At 41.0% G+C, this 15,973-nt stretch overlaps 1 protein-coding gene across 1 annotated transcript in view; it reads left to right on the top strand.

Moving 5' to 3' along the window:
• Window positions 1–15,973, top strand: part of RIMS1 (regulating synaptic membrane exocytosis 1) — a 354,423-nt gene that overhangs the window by 17,064 nt on the left and 321,386 nt on the right. Inside the window, exon 4 of the mRNA XM_050894077.1 lies at window positions 9,180–9,216. Coding sequence (XP_050750034.1) covers window positions 9,180–9,216 — 37 coding nt within the window. The remainder of the gene's footprint in view (window positions 1–9,179; window positions 9,217–15,973) is intronic.

The raw sequence follows: 15,973 nt of genomic DNA, 5'->3' as shown, positions 1-15,973 counted from the left end.
ACTTGGAAACCCAGCTCAGCCACATCTTAGAGTGCCTAAACCTGATGGTAGTAATGCAAATTATTATTTTTCAAAACAATTATTTGCTCTGTTAACTCAGTCTCAGAATTTTTGAGGCCTTTGAATATTTGGAATTTGCTTTGTTCTTATTACTTATAAGAAGAGTGCTTCCTCTGGTTAGGAAAGGGCCCCTGCTCTCACAGGAGCTGTATGACAGAGGGTTGTGGCAAGGCCCCGCACCAGGAATTTACCTTCCTAACAGAGTAAGCAGACAAAAAGGAGATGAGGTATAAAGAGCACAAGTAGATCGGCTGTAAGGCAGTGCTAAATGTTGTGTTAGTCTCAAGGTTTATAGGCAGGGTGCCACATCCCCTGCATCTGTCCAGCCTTGTCATCTCCAGCCTGACATATTGGAGGTTGTGTCCATGTACATATTAATCTGTGCAGGCTCGGTGCCTGAGGGAATGGTGTGTGTTTGTGTGTTTTTGTTTTTAATTAAAGGTGACATCTCTTGCTTTTTGGGTGCGTGAAGAATGGAGCTAAAAGGAATCAGCTGAATGGAAAGAAAAAGGAGTAAAGGATGTTGAAGTTTGAGGCGAGGGTGCAAGTACAGCTAAAAGACTGAGCAGGTGAGAAGAAAGGAGAACAACTGGGGCAAACAGATCACTGTACAGCAGAGACCTTAATCAAAACCATAGAAAGTGCTCTGAATGTGTAAAGGTCCCTGATTTGCTGAATCAGCAGCTGCTCTTGGCTGGGAAATCTCCCTGGTACTTTTCTGTAGTTTTTCCCCAGTACCACACTCTGGTGGGCAGGGATAACTCTTCGGTCCCCAGGCAGTGTGTGGAGATCTCCCTGGTGGGGGTGGGGGTGTGTCTGTGCATATGCATTTTATATATAGTAGTATGAGAGACAGCATTAGACAACTTTGCTCCAGTATTTAAGATAAGCCACATAGGTGAGTAATCTCATAGGCTGCATAGTGTCATTTGGGATGAGCAAACATGATGGTAGGCAGTCTTATTTTACTCCCTGCGCTCTTTGGTATCAGGGGCTTGCTTAGCCGCTTCTAGCACTGATCCCACCACCTGGAACATCTGGCTGTTCATCTCTGCATTTTCCCCAGTGGCACAACGGAAAGGGAGGGGAGAGAGGAAACAGCATCTAAATCCTGTGGCATAGAGGTCTCTGCCTTGATCCTGCACCATCTGATCCTACATCCTCTGAAACAGCTGGAAAGGGGAAGAGGAGCATTTCCAGCTCTTTATTGCCCTTTTTTCTCAATGTAGAAGACCCCATTTGGCTACAGTATGAACCCTATTTTCACAATTAAAGATTGTCACACAGTAATACTGTGGTTAACACAGAACTAAGCCTTGACTCTCCTGGGCTGGTCTAGCGCTTTCTTTTCTAGATGTTGGAGAAAGTAACGAGTTTTCCAAACTATGATGAGGAACAGATAAGCAGTACTGTCATCCTGTATCTTGGCAGCCAGAAGATGAGTATGAAAGAGGCAAAGAAGTGTATCAGTGCTACATTTTGGAGGGGTGACTGCAGCAGACAGTCTTGCACTAAAGTTTTGGCTGTTTTGGATGGCATTAAGGATAGAAGGATGTGGACTTTAATACGGAACAGGTGTCTGCCCCACTGTTCTTTATAAGGGATGCACAATGAAATCTCAAACTGCCATACATGTAATTATGTCTTCACAGCTACACAAGCAAATGTTATTGTTCACAGACTGCTGCTGACCACAAGTGTGCACACAAAGAGGCAGCAGCTCCCCTCCCCGCCCCCCCCCAAAGCTCTTGAATGTATGATATTTATTAGCTCCCCCCCCAAATAAAGAGAGGATGAGGGAGAGACAGGGAGATGTAAGTAAGTAGATGTGCTGGGGAAGGAGGTTGAGGGAGCTAGGATATCCTGGGCGTTGTACTAAGGAAGGAGATGGGTATTTCAAATCTGAGATATGTTGTAGCTTGGGACTGACAGTTTTGTATTTCTTCCCCAAATTACAGAATAAGCATTCTGATAGAAAAAAAATTTTAACATCAGCTACTTGGTTTAGCAGTGATATCTTGCCTCTGTACCAACGTGTGTCTGCTAATTTTGAAATCTGGAGTTTCAAGAAGTCAGGATATGGGAGTGATGCTGTGATACATACTCACATATCTTAGTGGTCATCCATCGCAAGAGCAAGGTGATTAATGATACTGTTCTTCTGAAAACATCAATTTTTCCCTTTCTTTTAAATTAATGTGAAATACCTGAAAGGTACCAGCCCTTGATATTGAGTTGTCTAACCACAACTGATAGGCAACACCCAGAGTGTGTGCTGGGATACAGCAGTTCTGGACGGGTCACTTCAAGACGATTTAATGATTCGTTTCCTGTGTCTTTGGCACTTTTGGTTGAACTTTGAGGGTAGGGATTTGCCAGAAATGCTAACTGTGATGGAAGCTTGTTAATTCAGCTGCTTGTTTGCCAGAAATTACAATCAAGAGTATCTGATTTTTTTCAAAGGTGCACTGCACTGCCACGATGCTAAGTGTAACTGTAGCTGGAAGACTTCTGGCAGCCTGTAACAAGTGTCAGAAGCAATTATCAGTCATTGTCATCCAGAAGATTTGTCATTGTTCTGCTAGTGCTACTCTGAGATTTGTACTTCTTGATTTCACTTTAAGAAAGAATCAGTCTGGATGTTAAGTTATTGGACAGAGACTTGAGATACAATTAACCTTTGTGTGCTGCCACTCTGGAGAAGTTGGAGTCTGCCTGTACCTCAGGTCTGCATTCATTAAATTGAGATAATGCTTTTCTCTTCCCTTCAGTTGTCCATCTTCTTTCTTCAGATTGTTTCTTGTCTCAGTGACACTCCTTTTCTATGTGTTCGGATAGTCTCCAGGCTTTGCTCCCGAGAATCTGTGGTCTCAGCGGAGGTCTCAGGGCGCAGTGCTGCAAGGCAAAGCAATAATAATAAATCCAAATAACCAGCTTTGTTGATGTCTGCAGCTGGGTCTGACTTCACTCTCTGTACCAAAATTGGAACAGAGTTTGCGGTTCTTCTATAAGTACTGCTGCCTCCTGGATAGCAAAGCCTCATCCTTTGTTTAAGGTGATAATTTCCTAAGAATCAAATATGAATACAAATGATTTTGGCAAAGGAAGATATAAATCTATTGTGTAGGATACACAATACAAGGAATTACTTTTTTATAATGGTAGTTTAACAGCAAGTTCAACACTTTGTGCTCATGGGAAAGGTTCATGTTTGCTGCTTTTAAACTTGGACATTTCATGTAATTAACTCAGGTAACGCATCTTCTACATAGGCACAACTTTGTCATTTACCAAAATGTATTGCTGAGAATACCCTTGAATCTCTCCACTTGCTTTTTCTGTCCAAAGTTGGCCATGCAGCTCAGTGACGTACCCAAATGCTGTTTTAATAGAGAGGCACAGATCCCGTTGTGTGGATTAAATGTGTGTGCTCCCTGCACGTTGTTATTTGTGACTGCATACAGATTTGAAACGCTTAACAACCAGCATTTCTTTGTGTGTTGAAATTTCATGCTTTGGTGTTTGATGACAGGGAGTATTTTTCACTGGACTTTGTTAACAAAACTCTATTTGCATAAAAATGCACTCTACAAGAAGATCATAGACTTATAGAATCATTTAGGTTGAAAAAGACCTTTACGATCATCAAGTCCAACTGTAAACCTAACACTGCCAAGTCCACCATTAAACCATGTCCGTAAGTGCCACATCTACACATCTTCTAAATACCTCCAGGGATGGTGACTCCACCACTTCCCTGGGCAGCCTGTTCCAATGCTTGATAACCCTTTTGGTGAAGAAGTTTTTCCTAATATCCAATCTAAACCTCCCCTGGTGCAACTTGAGGCCATTTCCTCTCGTCCTATCGCTTGTTACGTGAGAAAAGAGACCGACACCCACCTTGCTACAACCTCCTTTCAGGTAGTTGTAGAGAGAGATAAGGTCTCTCCTGAGCCTCCTTTTCTCCAGGCTAAACAACCCCAGTTCCCTCAGCCACTCCTCATCAGACTTGCTCTCTAGACCCTTCACCAGCTTCATTGCCCTTCTTTGGAGACATTCCAGCACCTTGATGTCTTTCTTGTAGGGAGAGGCCCAAAACTGAACACAGTATTTGAGGTGCGGCCTCACCAGTGCCTGAGTACAGGGGGACGATCCCTTCCCTACTCCTGCTGGCCACACTATTTCTGATACAAGCCAGGATGCTGTTGGCCTTCTTGGCCACCTGGGCATACTGCCGGCTCCTATTCAGTTGGCTGTTGACCAACAACCCCAGGTCCTTCCCTGCCAGGCAGCTTTCCAGCCACTCTTCCCCAAGCCTGTAGCGTTGCATGGGGTTGTTGTGACTCAAGTGCGGGACCCGGCACTTAGCCTTGTTGAACCTCATACAATTGGCCTCGGCCCATTGACCCAACCTGTCCAGATCACTCTGTAGAGCCTTCCTACCCTCAAGCAGATCAACTCTCTTGCCCAACTTGGTGTCATCTGCAAACTTCCCGAGGGTGCACTTGATCCCCTCATCCAGATCATTAATAAAGATATTAAGATGGGAGTGAATAGGACGTTCAAACATCACCCAGTCTTATTTCATTACAAAAGATGGAGGCAAACAATGACCTAATATCAGAGCTGTTAACCCATATATTGCTCTTTGGCCATCTTTGCATTGTTTAAACAAAGCAGATTCGTACTATGTGTTGCTCTAAAGGTAAGTTTTTATTTCTTACATAATTGTGCAAGCTTAGTACTGTATGCCACGATATTTTATTTTGCTCTAAGTCATATTTATAATGTCACTCAAGGCCTAATTGTTAAGAAAAAGTGGAAATACCTGCTGATTTTTTGAATGGAAATCCCTCTTGTGCTGGTTCAATGATCATGAATTTGCCTTTGGGCGTTCTGCCTTCAGAAAAACCACATCAGAAAAGCTGTTCTCCATGCTGGTCAAGGTGGCCGTTCTCTAATAAACGGCTGCTAACATCAGTGAAAAAAAGATAAAAACCCCCTGCAGCTAGGAAAATGTATCGAGGACCTGAAAGTACATATGCAAATAATATTGAAATAGAGTTTACCAACACATAGCAGCCCACGCTAGCAATACATAGTATAGTTCTTCTGATATAGGAGTCCTTTATTCCAGTCTCCCTTCCAAAATCCTCTCTCTGAGCACGTTTTTATATTTTTTTTTTATATAATTTAATTTTTAAAACATTAAAAAAATGTTGAAGGGAGTTATTACAAACCCTTTTCGTCAGACTTTTATATAAACAAATGTAATCAATATACAGAAAAGAGTTGATTTTAATCTTTTTTTTTAGCCTGAATAGGATCTGCAGATAACATTAAGAATAAATGCAACTCCAACTTTAACAAAAAAGATTTAAAAAATCCTATTTACATCTTCTGTTAATTTTCTCTATTGTTTTAGTTCATTGAAAGCTTGAAACCAAGGCCACACTTCTTCATGAGGCATTTAATGTGAAAATCTTTTGTGTGCTGATAAAAGAAAACTAAAATAGTTCTTCAAAGGGATCTTCTGATTTTTTTAATATTTTCTGTGGGCCTTGCTATTTAATGTAAAACTGTATTTAAATCATATTCTTGCTAATGTAGAATTCAAATTATATTAGAATGAAAAGTTTCACTGCTTTCTAGACCTTATTTGGCCCTTAATTAGACACCATAAGCCTTGGTTTACTGTATAATAAAGTGCAAACTCCAAAATTTTTCTTTCCAAGTGCAGCAGTGCCAGTCTTCTCTGCCCTGACGTACAGGATGCTGCTGGAAAATTCGTGGCTGTTTTAGAGGCCACAGGTCCTAACGAGCAATATGCTTTCAGTAGTTTAACAAGTGGCTTCTGCAAAAATTCTTTCCTCATACCCAGTGATAATCTTAATATACCAGTTGTGTGTTCTGCACATACCAAGGGTTTTTCTTCGTTTTCCTATTTAACATGAGCAGGGAGGGCATGCTGCTGATAAACAAATTTACATTAAGTTGCGTTCTGCTGAGAATGTGTACATATATATTTTTATACTGGTGGTATTTTGACAATAATGGCAGCTTGTGACTAGCTGTCTCATTTTAAAGGTTAAAAAACTTGAGTTCCTCAGAGCTCCTGTAATGAGCCCCGGCACTGTGTCAGCTCTTGGAAGGGGTTATTTGGCAATGCCCAGAGAAATTAATGCCCAGAAGAACAGAAAAATGCATGAAAGAGTAATAGAAGCGTTTCTTAGGTGAAATATTTTAGCTGTGAAAAAGATACCAGTTTGTGACTCTGGCAATGGAGTTTTACAAGACCCAGTGAGTTCTCATTGCCTTTAGTCCTTCATTATTGCCTCCAGTGTCGATTTATGCCGCTTACACTTTCCTTTTCCCTCTTGTTTTATTCTGCAGTGAAAATGAAGCATTGGGTATATGTTGATGGCTTAGTAAGTGCAGAGATTTCAGTAGAAATATAATATCTGAAACATTAGATAATACTAGAAATGTATTTCATTTTATTTATTTCTTTTAAAGCACAGTGTGGTGACAGAGCAGAACCTTATAATTGTAATTATTGATCTCTCAGTCTTGAATGGTATATGGTATATGGTGGTGTATGTTTGTGTAAGTGTTTTTAGAGGTGCAAGTTTGTCTTTTTAAATACATTTTGTAGCAGCTAACACGTGGGGTTTCCTGCAGTGAGTAAGATAGCATAGGTGGGTGTTTTGGTGTATTGGAAATTTGTACTAGGAGCAGGAAAATTGGATTTTGTAATCTCCTAGTCACTTGTTCCATTACTGTTTGCATATATTTTTACAAGCGTAAGAGGCAGAGATAAGACTAGTTGATGTGGTAGTGAGAGGATGAAGAATATTATGGAAATGGGAACAGTTTGGGCCTTTTAATAGCTCCTGTCCAGATTTTTTTTTCCTTACATTGGGCTATTTTAAGTTGAAGATTTATATAAAAATATAGCACTTTAAGAAGTGCTATATGGAGTCTTCTGAAAGTCCTTCACAATTTGCTCTATATTTTAGTGTGCTGTTTGTTCAGAAATTCCCCCTGCTTTCTAATTCAGCACCAAATTTTCCTTTAGGCAGGCATACAAAATATGCATAGGAGTGTCTGTTTTCTTTAAGTCCAGAAGGCACAGTAAGGAGGGAACTTGCTGCTGCCAGTTTCAAGTGAACGTGTTTGAGGTGGAAGCTTGCTTCAGTAACATATCTTGGTAACACATGGCTGAGGGAATAGAGAGATGGGGAAAACTTTATCTATGTATTTTTTAAATGTCTTATAAAGCATTTTTCTGAGTGTATGTGTGCGTATATATAATATATCATATACAAAATATACACATATATGATTTTATAGCTGGAAGCATTGTATTCTTAGTGGTTTCTGGCACAGTTATAAACCATGCTGTACTCCTGGTTCCCATCTGTCGTCCAACCTCATCTTCCATTCCCCGTCCGCTCTGCGCTCTCTTTCTTCCCCATTCACTTCACTTCCAACTTCCTGTCCTCTCTTCTCCAAGACCTCAGTGCACCTCAGGTCCTGACAATTTCTGCTTTTGTTCGTATAGTCCCAGCTCCTCTGAGGAACAGTCCATTAGAGACCGAGAAAATTGTTGTTCGTGAGACTCCCATCCTTAGTCCATTCACACCCCACCTTTGGCCGAGGCAAATAGGTGCTCAGGTAACACGGTACACATTTTAGTAGCATGCATCTTTCTGTTTTAACTGTGTGCAAATCAAACAGCTGTGTCTTTGCATTCCCCAAAATATCCCTTTTCCAAAGACGCTAAAAAGTATTTTGTTTCTAGTGAAACAAATATGGAATTTATAGGCCAATCTTTAATGAAGATAAGAACCAAAAAGCTTAGAAATAGTTTTGAAAAGTCATGTCAGGGTAACAAGTGAGATTTGTTTAGGTAAGGTCCTTACGTTTGGCCAAGCTGTGCTCAAAATAGAGCCCAAAATGCCTTTTTTTTTGTGTGGGTTTTTTTTTTTTTTCTGGGGAACTTAAGTTTGAATAACTGTAGTGGGTTGACCCTGGCCGGATGCCAGGTGCCCACCAAAGCCGCTCTATCACTCCCCCTCTACAACTGGACAGGGGGAGAAAATAAAACGAAAGGCTTGTGGGTCGAGATAAGGACAGGGAGATCACTCAGCAATTACCTTCACAGGCAAAACAGACTCGACTTAGGGAAAAATTAGTTTAATTTATTGCTAGTCAAATTAGAGCAGGATAATGAGAAATAAAACCAAATCTTAAAACACCTTCCCCCCACCCCTCCCTTCTTCCTGGGCTTAACTTTACTCCTTATTTTCTCTACTACCTCCCCCCCCCCCGAGCGGCGCAGGGGGACGGGGAAGGGGGGTTTGGGTCAGTTCATCACACGTTGTTTCTGCCGCTCCTTCCTCCTCAGGGGGAGGACTCCTCACACTCTTCCCCTGCTCCAGCGTGGGGTCCCTCCCACGGGAGACAGTCCTTCACGAACTTCTCCAACGTGAGTCCTTCCCACAGGCTACAGTTCTTCACGAACTGCTCCAGCATGGGTCCCATCCACAGGGTGCAGTCCTTCAGGAACAGACGGCTCCAGCGTGGGTCCCCCGTGGGGTCACAAGTCCTGCCAGCAAACCTGCTCCAGCGTGGGCTCCTCTCTCCACGGGGCCACGGGTCCGTAGGTCCTGCCAGGAGCCTGCTCCAGCGTGGGCTTCCCACGGGGTCACAGCATCCTTCAGGCATCCACCTGCTCCGGCGTGGGGTCCTCCATGGGCTGCAGGTGGATATCTGCTCCACCGTGGACTTCCATGGGCTGCAGGGGGACAGCCTGCCTCACCATGGTCTTCACCACAGGCTGCAGGGGAATCTCTCTCTCTGCTCCGGCGCCTGGAGCACCTCCTCCGCCTCCGTCTCCGCTGACCTTGGTGTCTGCGGAGTTGTTTCTCTCACATCTTCTCACTCCGCTCTCTCTCGCTGCAACTGCAACTCCCCTGTAACTTTTTTTTGCTTTTCTTAAATATGCCATCACAGAGGCGCTACCACTGTTACTGATTGGCTCGGCCTTGGCCAGCGGCGGGTCCGTCCTGGAACCTGCTAGCATTAACTTTATCAGACATAGAGGAAGCTTCTAGCAGCTTCTCACAGAAGCCACCCCTATAGCCCCCCCCTGCTACCAAAACCTTGCCACGCAAACCCAATACATTAACCTATGGCTGGTGACAGACCCATGAACTTTTTCACTGCTGAGGAATTGACAGTTAAGGCTCAATGGCTGCAGCTTCTCTCAATCACTTTATATTCCTTGCTATAGAGGTGCTTGGGAGAGGAGGGATTGGATATAGCTGAATATTCCCATTCTGTAGGACAGTCTGAGCATTTTAAAATCTGCTCTTGTAACTTCAAAGTTGGACTGTTTTTTTAAATCCTGAATTTTACACAAAATGAACACAGTATGCCTGTAAATAATGTATTTTTTAATAATTTAGTGGAATTAGTCCCAACAATGTCTGTTTGACAGAAGAAAATTGAGAGGGGAAGTAGATGAAGAGTGCCCCAATACACAGTTCTAGAAATAATATTTTATACTTATGTAGACCTTACATGCTATGATCAGACACGACCTGGCAAGGAAAGATGTCCTTGAAGTCTCCCAGGTACACAGTCCCAGACTGGGTCATCAGAAGTGACTGCATTCACTTCCCAGACACACCTCCCAAGGAATATAGTTAGGATAAAGAGAGTTGTGTCTTTCAAAACGCCGATTGCACTGAAGACACTTAATGACATGTTGCTGTGAACTCCTGTGCTGTTTGCTCTAGCAGCCAGAGTACATGTTGGAGTTCTAGGGAGGGGTAAACACCTAAGCAAATACCTGCATAGTTATATTTAAGTTAGAAGTTACAGAGAAAACAAAATCTATTTCGAAGTGTATAGTTTCTTCTCAACTAAATCCTTGCTTTTTTGCTTTTTACTTTTTACTGTTTTTTTAATTTACACTGAAGACTGTGTCTTATGTTAAGGCAGAAGGGGAACCTAGGGTGAAACTTGTCAGTATACGGTGTACTGCTTCTCCATAGCTAGTAAGTCAATATAACAGTAGGGAATGCAGGCTTATTTACAATAAGCTGCAAGAATTAGGGAGTAACCACTGCAAAGGTATTGCATGAGGAAGGAATTTGAGGAGGCAAATTTTGGGGAGGGAATTGCTCTGGTGGTGCATTGATGAGTGCCTTGCTTACAAGATGGAAGCAGTGATGTCCCCACGTTCCTTGGGTACAAGTGAGTCACTGGAATAATTTGGGCAAGTACCTTTTCTATAGGATCATTCATTTATGATTTGGCTCATCAGGACCTAGCTCTTGTTCCCTAGGAAGGAAGTTGTTCTCTTCACAAGTGAGGATGATGTAAATAATAATGATTTAAGCCATCTCTGCAATACCTGTATGCTCTGGTGTACATATAGTGACATTATACCCCATCAGTAGCTGCTAAGAAGTGGTTTTCTTGTGCACTATGTATTCAACCGTTTCAAAGCTTTTTACTAAAACTTTCCAAAGAAATCCACTCAAACGTTGTGAGTGGTCAACTATATTAGTGTAACTTTGGGAATTCACAAATGACTAAAAATACGTACAATTAAATGTCAGTTATTTTCAAATCAAGATGTTTCATAGAGTTTTAAGTTAAAATATCACCATACTACAAAAAACTAGCTAAGTTTTCGATGATATATGAATGGATTGCAGACAGAGCTGAAGGGTTCAGCTTATCCTTCTGATGTGCTTAGCAACATACATGGAGATCCTTGAGTCTTCCACTTTAATGAAAATTGGTGGAGACTGAAATTACTCAAGAGCTCATGGAACATGGTGTTGTAGAAGGAAAGAAACACAGCACATTAATAAGAGGTGCTATTTGTTTAGGCTTGTTTTAAAGGACTTTCTGTCGGATTTCATTTATTAACTGTATTTCCTTTCTCTGAAAAATCTAATCTTGAATAAACGGTGAAAGTTTACCTTGTAATATATGTACACATATATGTGTACCTCGCACAAATATGAAGAGTGTGGTGTGGTTAGTGTGATACTCTCTATAGAGACTCATGGTGAAATCCTTGCCCCACTGAAATCGATAGGCACTGTCCCCATTGTCTTCAGTGCAGATGCAGTGTTTCTGAGAGAGCTGAAATGCTGAATGTATTGAATGCCTCTGCTGCTACTGGTATGATAATATGGTATCTAACCATTTGCTCTAGCTTTGATGCAGCTATCATCGTGTTGAGTTGCAGGTGAGAGCTATAAAGCATAGAGACTGCTGTTCTTTGCAAACACATAGGTATGGCTATCTTTTCTTGTCTTCGTTTTTTCAAGAACTTAGTGCCAGTGCTCATCCAGCAGGCCAGATCCTTGTGAAATCAGGAGATTTGTGTTGGTGCCTGAAAGAAAGCTGAATGCTTCTGAAAGTTTGCCCTGCTGCGTTATGTAGTCCATGTAGACTAAAAGGAGCAAGATAAAGTCTCAGTACTGCTGTGCATGTGCTGATTACTATTTTTGGGATGTAGCCCAAAAGTGGGGGGGGGAAAAAAAAAGGGTTATAGAGTGATCAAAAATGGTATCTTCTTACATTGTGCTTAATCAGAAAATTCTCCCTCATTTTCCCCTCTGGAAAAAAAAAAAAACGCAACAAAAGCCAAAGAACAAAACCCCAAAATCATTCTGCGTATTTAAAAATATTCATTGGATTAGGAAGTGGATCTTACCCAGTCAGGTTCCCAAGCATATGTCTTAACTAGTGAGCTGTGAAGGCAATTTGGTAATTTCAAATACACCAAGTTAGTAAGTAGTTCAGTATTTTTGTATCAGCTGCATCAGCTGTGGGAAAGAATATATCCAAATACTCTGGATCCTGATGGATAAGACTCTTTCATGAAGAATGCAAATTTGAATCCAAAAAAAGGTTTTTGAAGCAAGATATATCACATCACAAGTGAGGGTCTTGACCACTCCTTACTGGCAATTTATGGGGTCTTTCTGTAGTATGTTTAAATGTGTTTTATCTAATGTGTATATATGTATATGTACATGTATTTGTGTGTGTGTACACTGGTGTATTTGTTATAAACCAGTTCAGAGATGTGTGTGAAATTAGGTCATTGGATGAGATTCTGTGATGCACAGAAGAGAATTTGAATATGAAAGGGAAGAGAATTAATAAAGCTTTACATCAACATTGTACCTGTGCAGTTCTGGGCTGCTTCAGACATTGCAATCAACCCTACAGACATGGTATGGACTGTCAGACCTACAGAGGTTTGTCCTTAGCTGCCACCACCCTGAGTCTTCTGCAGTGCCATGCCCTGAGGATTTCACCTCTTACCAAGGGAGCTGTGTGTTGGAAGTGAAACACCAGTAGTTACATGTGTGCAAAATTAAATCACTGCCCGCAGTTCCCTGCCTTTGCTCTTTGGAGGAATGCTTCTCTTCATGGGACCATGACTTTTACAATCCCTTTACATTTCTGCAGTCCCATAATCTGTCACATAGTGGTGGAGACTGCTGTTTTGATTCCCTAGTGGGCATACCACCCTAGCAAATGTGCTTTGTCTGTCTTATTTATTTATTTTCTTAATATTAAACTGTATCTTCTTATAGTATACTGTGGGTGGAAGGGAAAGGACAAACTTCTTTGCAGGAAATGAGAAGGGATAGAATAATCCAAAGATTTGTGTTTGTGGATGAGAGAAGCATAATGGGTGAGTGTATCTGCCCTTTCCAAAAGAGTCGTCTCAAATACAGCCATCTGCAGAGAGTGCTCTCAAATGCTTTTCCTGTCAAGTGCCATAAGACCTATGCAAGCATACCTGGAGACATGGTGACATGAATGCCCTGCTTGTACATTTTGGGTCCGGTGTGCCTCCAAGTGCACCTTCCAGCTGTGCATGAACCTGTGCCTGCAGGTCTGCTCTTTTCAGACTTTCAGACTTCGGTCGTGAATGCAGTCTTGGACTGGACCTCAAAAGGCATCATGGATACCTTCAGTGTGAGCTAGACACAAATCTGTGCAGGTGATAACCTCTGAGCAGAGAAAGTTGGGATTCATCTTTAGAAGATTTTGGCCCCTGAATGCTTTGAGATCCTTGGATGAAGGGTGCTAAAGAAGTGTGAAGTATTGTAACCAAGGATCAGATAATGGTTTCTTCATGTGCAATTTTGTTATTTCCTTTATTTTGTGCAAAGTAAATTGCTCCATGTGCCTTCAAGCAATCTTAATTTACCGCAGTGATGACTGAGTGATTGAAGAACTAATCAACTCCAGCCGCCACTTCTCATCCTCTAGCTTAAGAATGATGAGCCTGTAGGTACCTTTCTCTCTATCCCTCCTCACACCACAGCTCCCCAGGAATACGGACCCTTGAAGCATAATCACAATGCTTATGTTCACACATCCAAAGGCTACAAGTCAGGTGGAGATAGGAAGTGGTGTAGTTTTTTTTTTTTTTATATTCATGCAGGAAGGAATGAATCAGAGCAGATTTTTCATCATTTAATAAGAAATACAACAAGCACCAGATGTTTTTGTTTGGGTTAGGGCTTGAGTGACATTAACACATAATAGCAAAACTTGGAAAGGATCTAGAAGAGTTGAATGATCTGACCTTTCCAAGAAGAGATCTCAAGAACTTAGGAATTGTATCTGTGTAAGTTATTTTGTTCCCAAACATAAGCTTGTTTTATCCAGTAGAATACATATGTACATAAGTACACATCTTCCCACTGCCACATGCATGCAGTCACACACACAATCACGTCTTTCATACTTACATCTGTTTTATATAGTCATTTGAGTATGTTAGAGTTTCTTTTAAAAAGCTCATCTTAGTCATTCAGAGCAACAGTTTTATTTCAAACCAGCCTGTAGGTTTTTTTTAATCTGAGAATCTTCTTTTCAGGTCTTCTTGGCATTGAAGAAAATGAAATGTATCCTAGCAAATTCCATCACTGCTTACTGAGAGTTTAGGAGCTACATTTCTGTAATGTAACCCCTGGTATACTTAATGAAAAAAGGATAAAGATACTTGAAATACAAGCATGGAAGGGCAAAATAGCTTTTTCTGAACAAAAGGAAATCAAACTGTGGCAAAACTTGCATAAAATTGGCTGTGTGCATCCAAGACAAAATTGCAAATCCCCTATCTATGTTTTATATTTCATCAATGATGTATGCTACAATTTTTAAAAAGAAAAAAAATGGGGGGAACATTTTTTGCTTTAACCAAATTCATTGATTAAATGAGATTTTAGGAATACCATCCAAAAGTTTCAATTCTGGTCTCAAATTTTGAATCTATCCTAGCCAAGATGAAGTATATATATAAAAATATAAAACTCCTATATATTTATTCCCCATGTGACCTATCCTGCATCTACATTAGACCTGTCCTGTACAGTGATTACTACACATAAACCAGTGTACATTTAATTTCTTTTACTTGTTATACGCTTTCTGAGAATCTTGGTTATCTTCTTTTACATTTGTTAAAGAGAGATAGGAACATGAGATGAATGTACGCTTCAACAGGAGACAGCAACGTTAGCCCTTAACAAAGATCTCCTGGTAAGTATATGGTTGGCAGCAGGCAAGGCATTTTACACCACAGAATTTGGAGGCTTTCACAGTAACTGAGTTGGATATTTTCATTTGCTGGCATATTCTCTCCTTGGCCGTCCAAGCTCTGTCGGTGGCTTAGGTCATTGTGAACAGTGGAAATACCAAAGCACATGTGCTGGGTTCTGATGTGCCCTCGCCAGTGCAGCCTACTGGAGAATGAGATATTCTGATCAAGTAAGAATCATGGTGGCAATCTGACAATCTCTGAATATTATTTTTTGACAAATATTATAAGTGTTATAGAAATATTTTCATGCAATGTTAACATTATTGTAACACCAATATAGAAGCATAAATTACCAGATGAGTCAGAATTATGGCCCTTTTCCTGCTGTGTGTGGGCAGACCCCTGCATCTGTGCTCATTACAGGTTTGGGACCTAAATGCATTAGATGCATACTGGAAGAAAATGAGTCTGCAAAGTATTTTAATAGAAGGAATACGTTGCTCTTGGTTGTGAAGAAAGAAAATCCTCTAAAGATGGAAATTTCCTCGTGCTTTCCTTTTAAAAGACAAGTATGTTAACATGGAAATGTCTCTGGAAATTCTTGTAAGATTAATGACAAAACTGAAAAAAAAATGTAAAGCAGCTCAAATCAATGTCTTGAAAGAAAAGCGGAGGTGTATTATCTTCTGGAGATTCCAGACAGGATTTGTGTAAGTGGGCTGTAGTGCTGGTCCAGTACTTCTGTAAAGTATATTTGTAGGTAATGTACTAATATCTAATACAGTGCGGTAATATCATTAACTCTTTGTGACAGCAGTTTTCCTAAAGTCATAAACTGTAATTTCATTGTCTGCCTCTTCTCAGGGGAACACTGAAAATACAAATAGGGACCTCTCCTTTCATCTGACACCTTTCCTCAAGCAGAAGCTTGCAGGTTATGGAAGAAGACATCCCATTGCTTGGGATCCTGAGATTTGTCTTTGTTTTTAAGTACTTCAAAGATTTCTGTGTGCAGCACTGCTTTATTTGGATTTTCTGCCTCTGTGAAAGTAGTATGTTCAGTGTCTGTCATCTGGGTTGACTTTGTACACTGAGCAGTAACAGCACATATTTCAGAAAAGCAAGTAGTTGTGCTTTTGCTCAGAAAAGTGGAAATTACAAGAGAAAAGCATCGAAGTCAGAAGAGGCAAATGAGGAGAAGGAGTGAAATTTGCTTTCTTGTAGCTGAAGCTGCTCGAGTGGACCCTGCCTCTACTTCTAGAGTGACCATGTTCTGGGTAGCAGGATTAGAAATTTCTTTTCCCCACTGTA

Source organism: Gymnogyps californianus, chromosome 3, assembly GCF_018139145.2.
Source record: "Gymnogyps californianus isolate 813 chromosome 3, ASM1813914v2, whole genome shotgun sequence".
NCBI classification, from domain to species: domain Eukaryota; kingdom Metazoa; phylum Chordata; class Aves; order Accipitriformes; family Cathartidae; genus Gymnogyps; species Gymnogyps californianus.
Note: the sequence above shows the minus strand (reverse complement) of the source record. Positions and strands in the feature narration are given on the sequence as shown.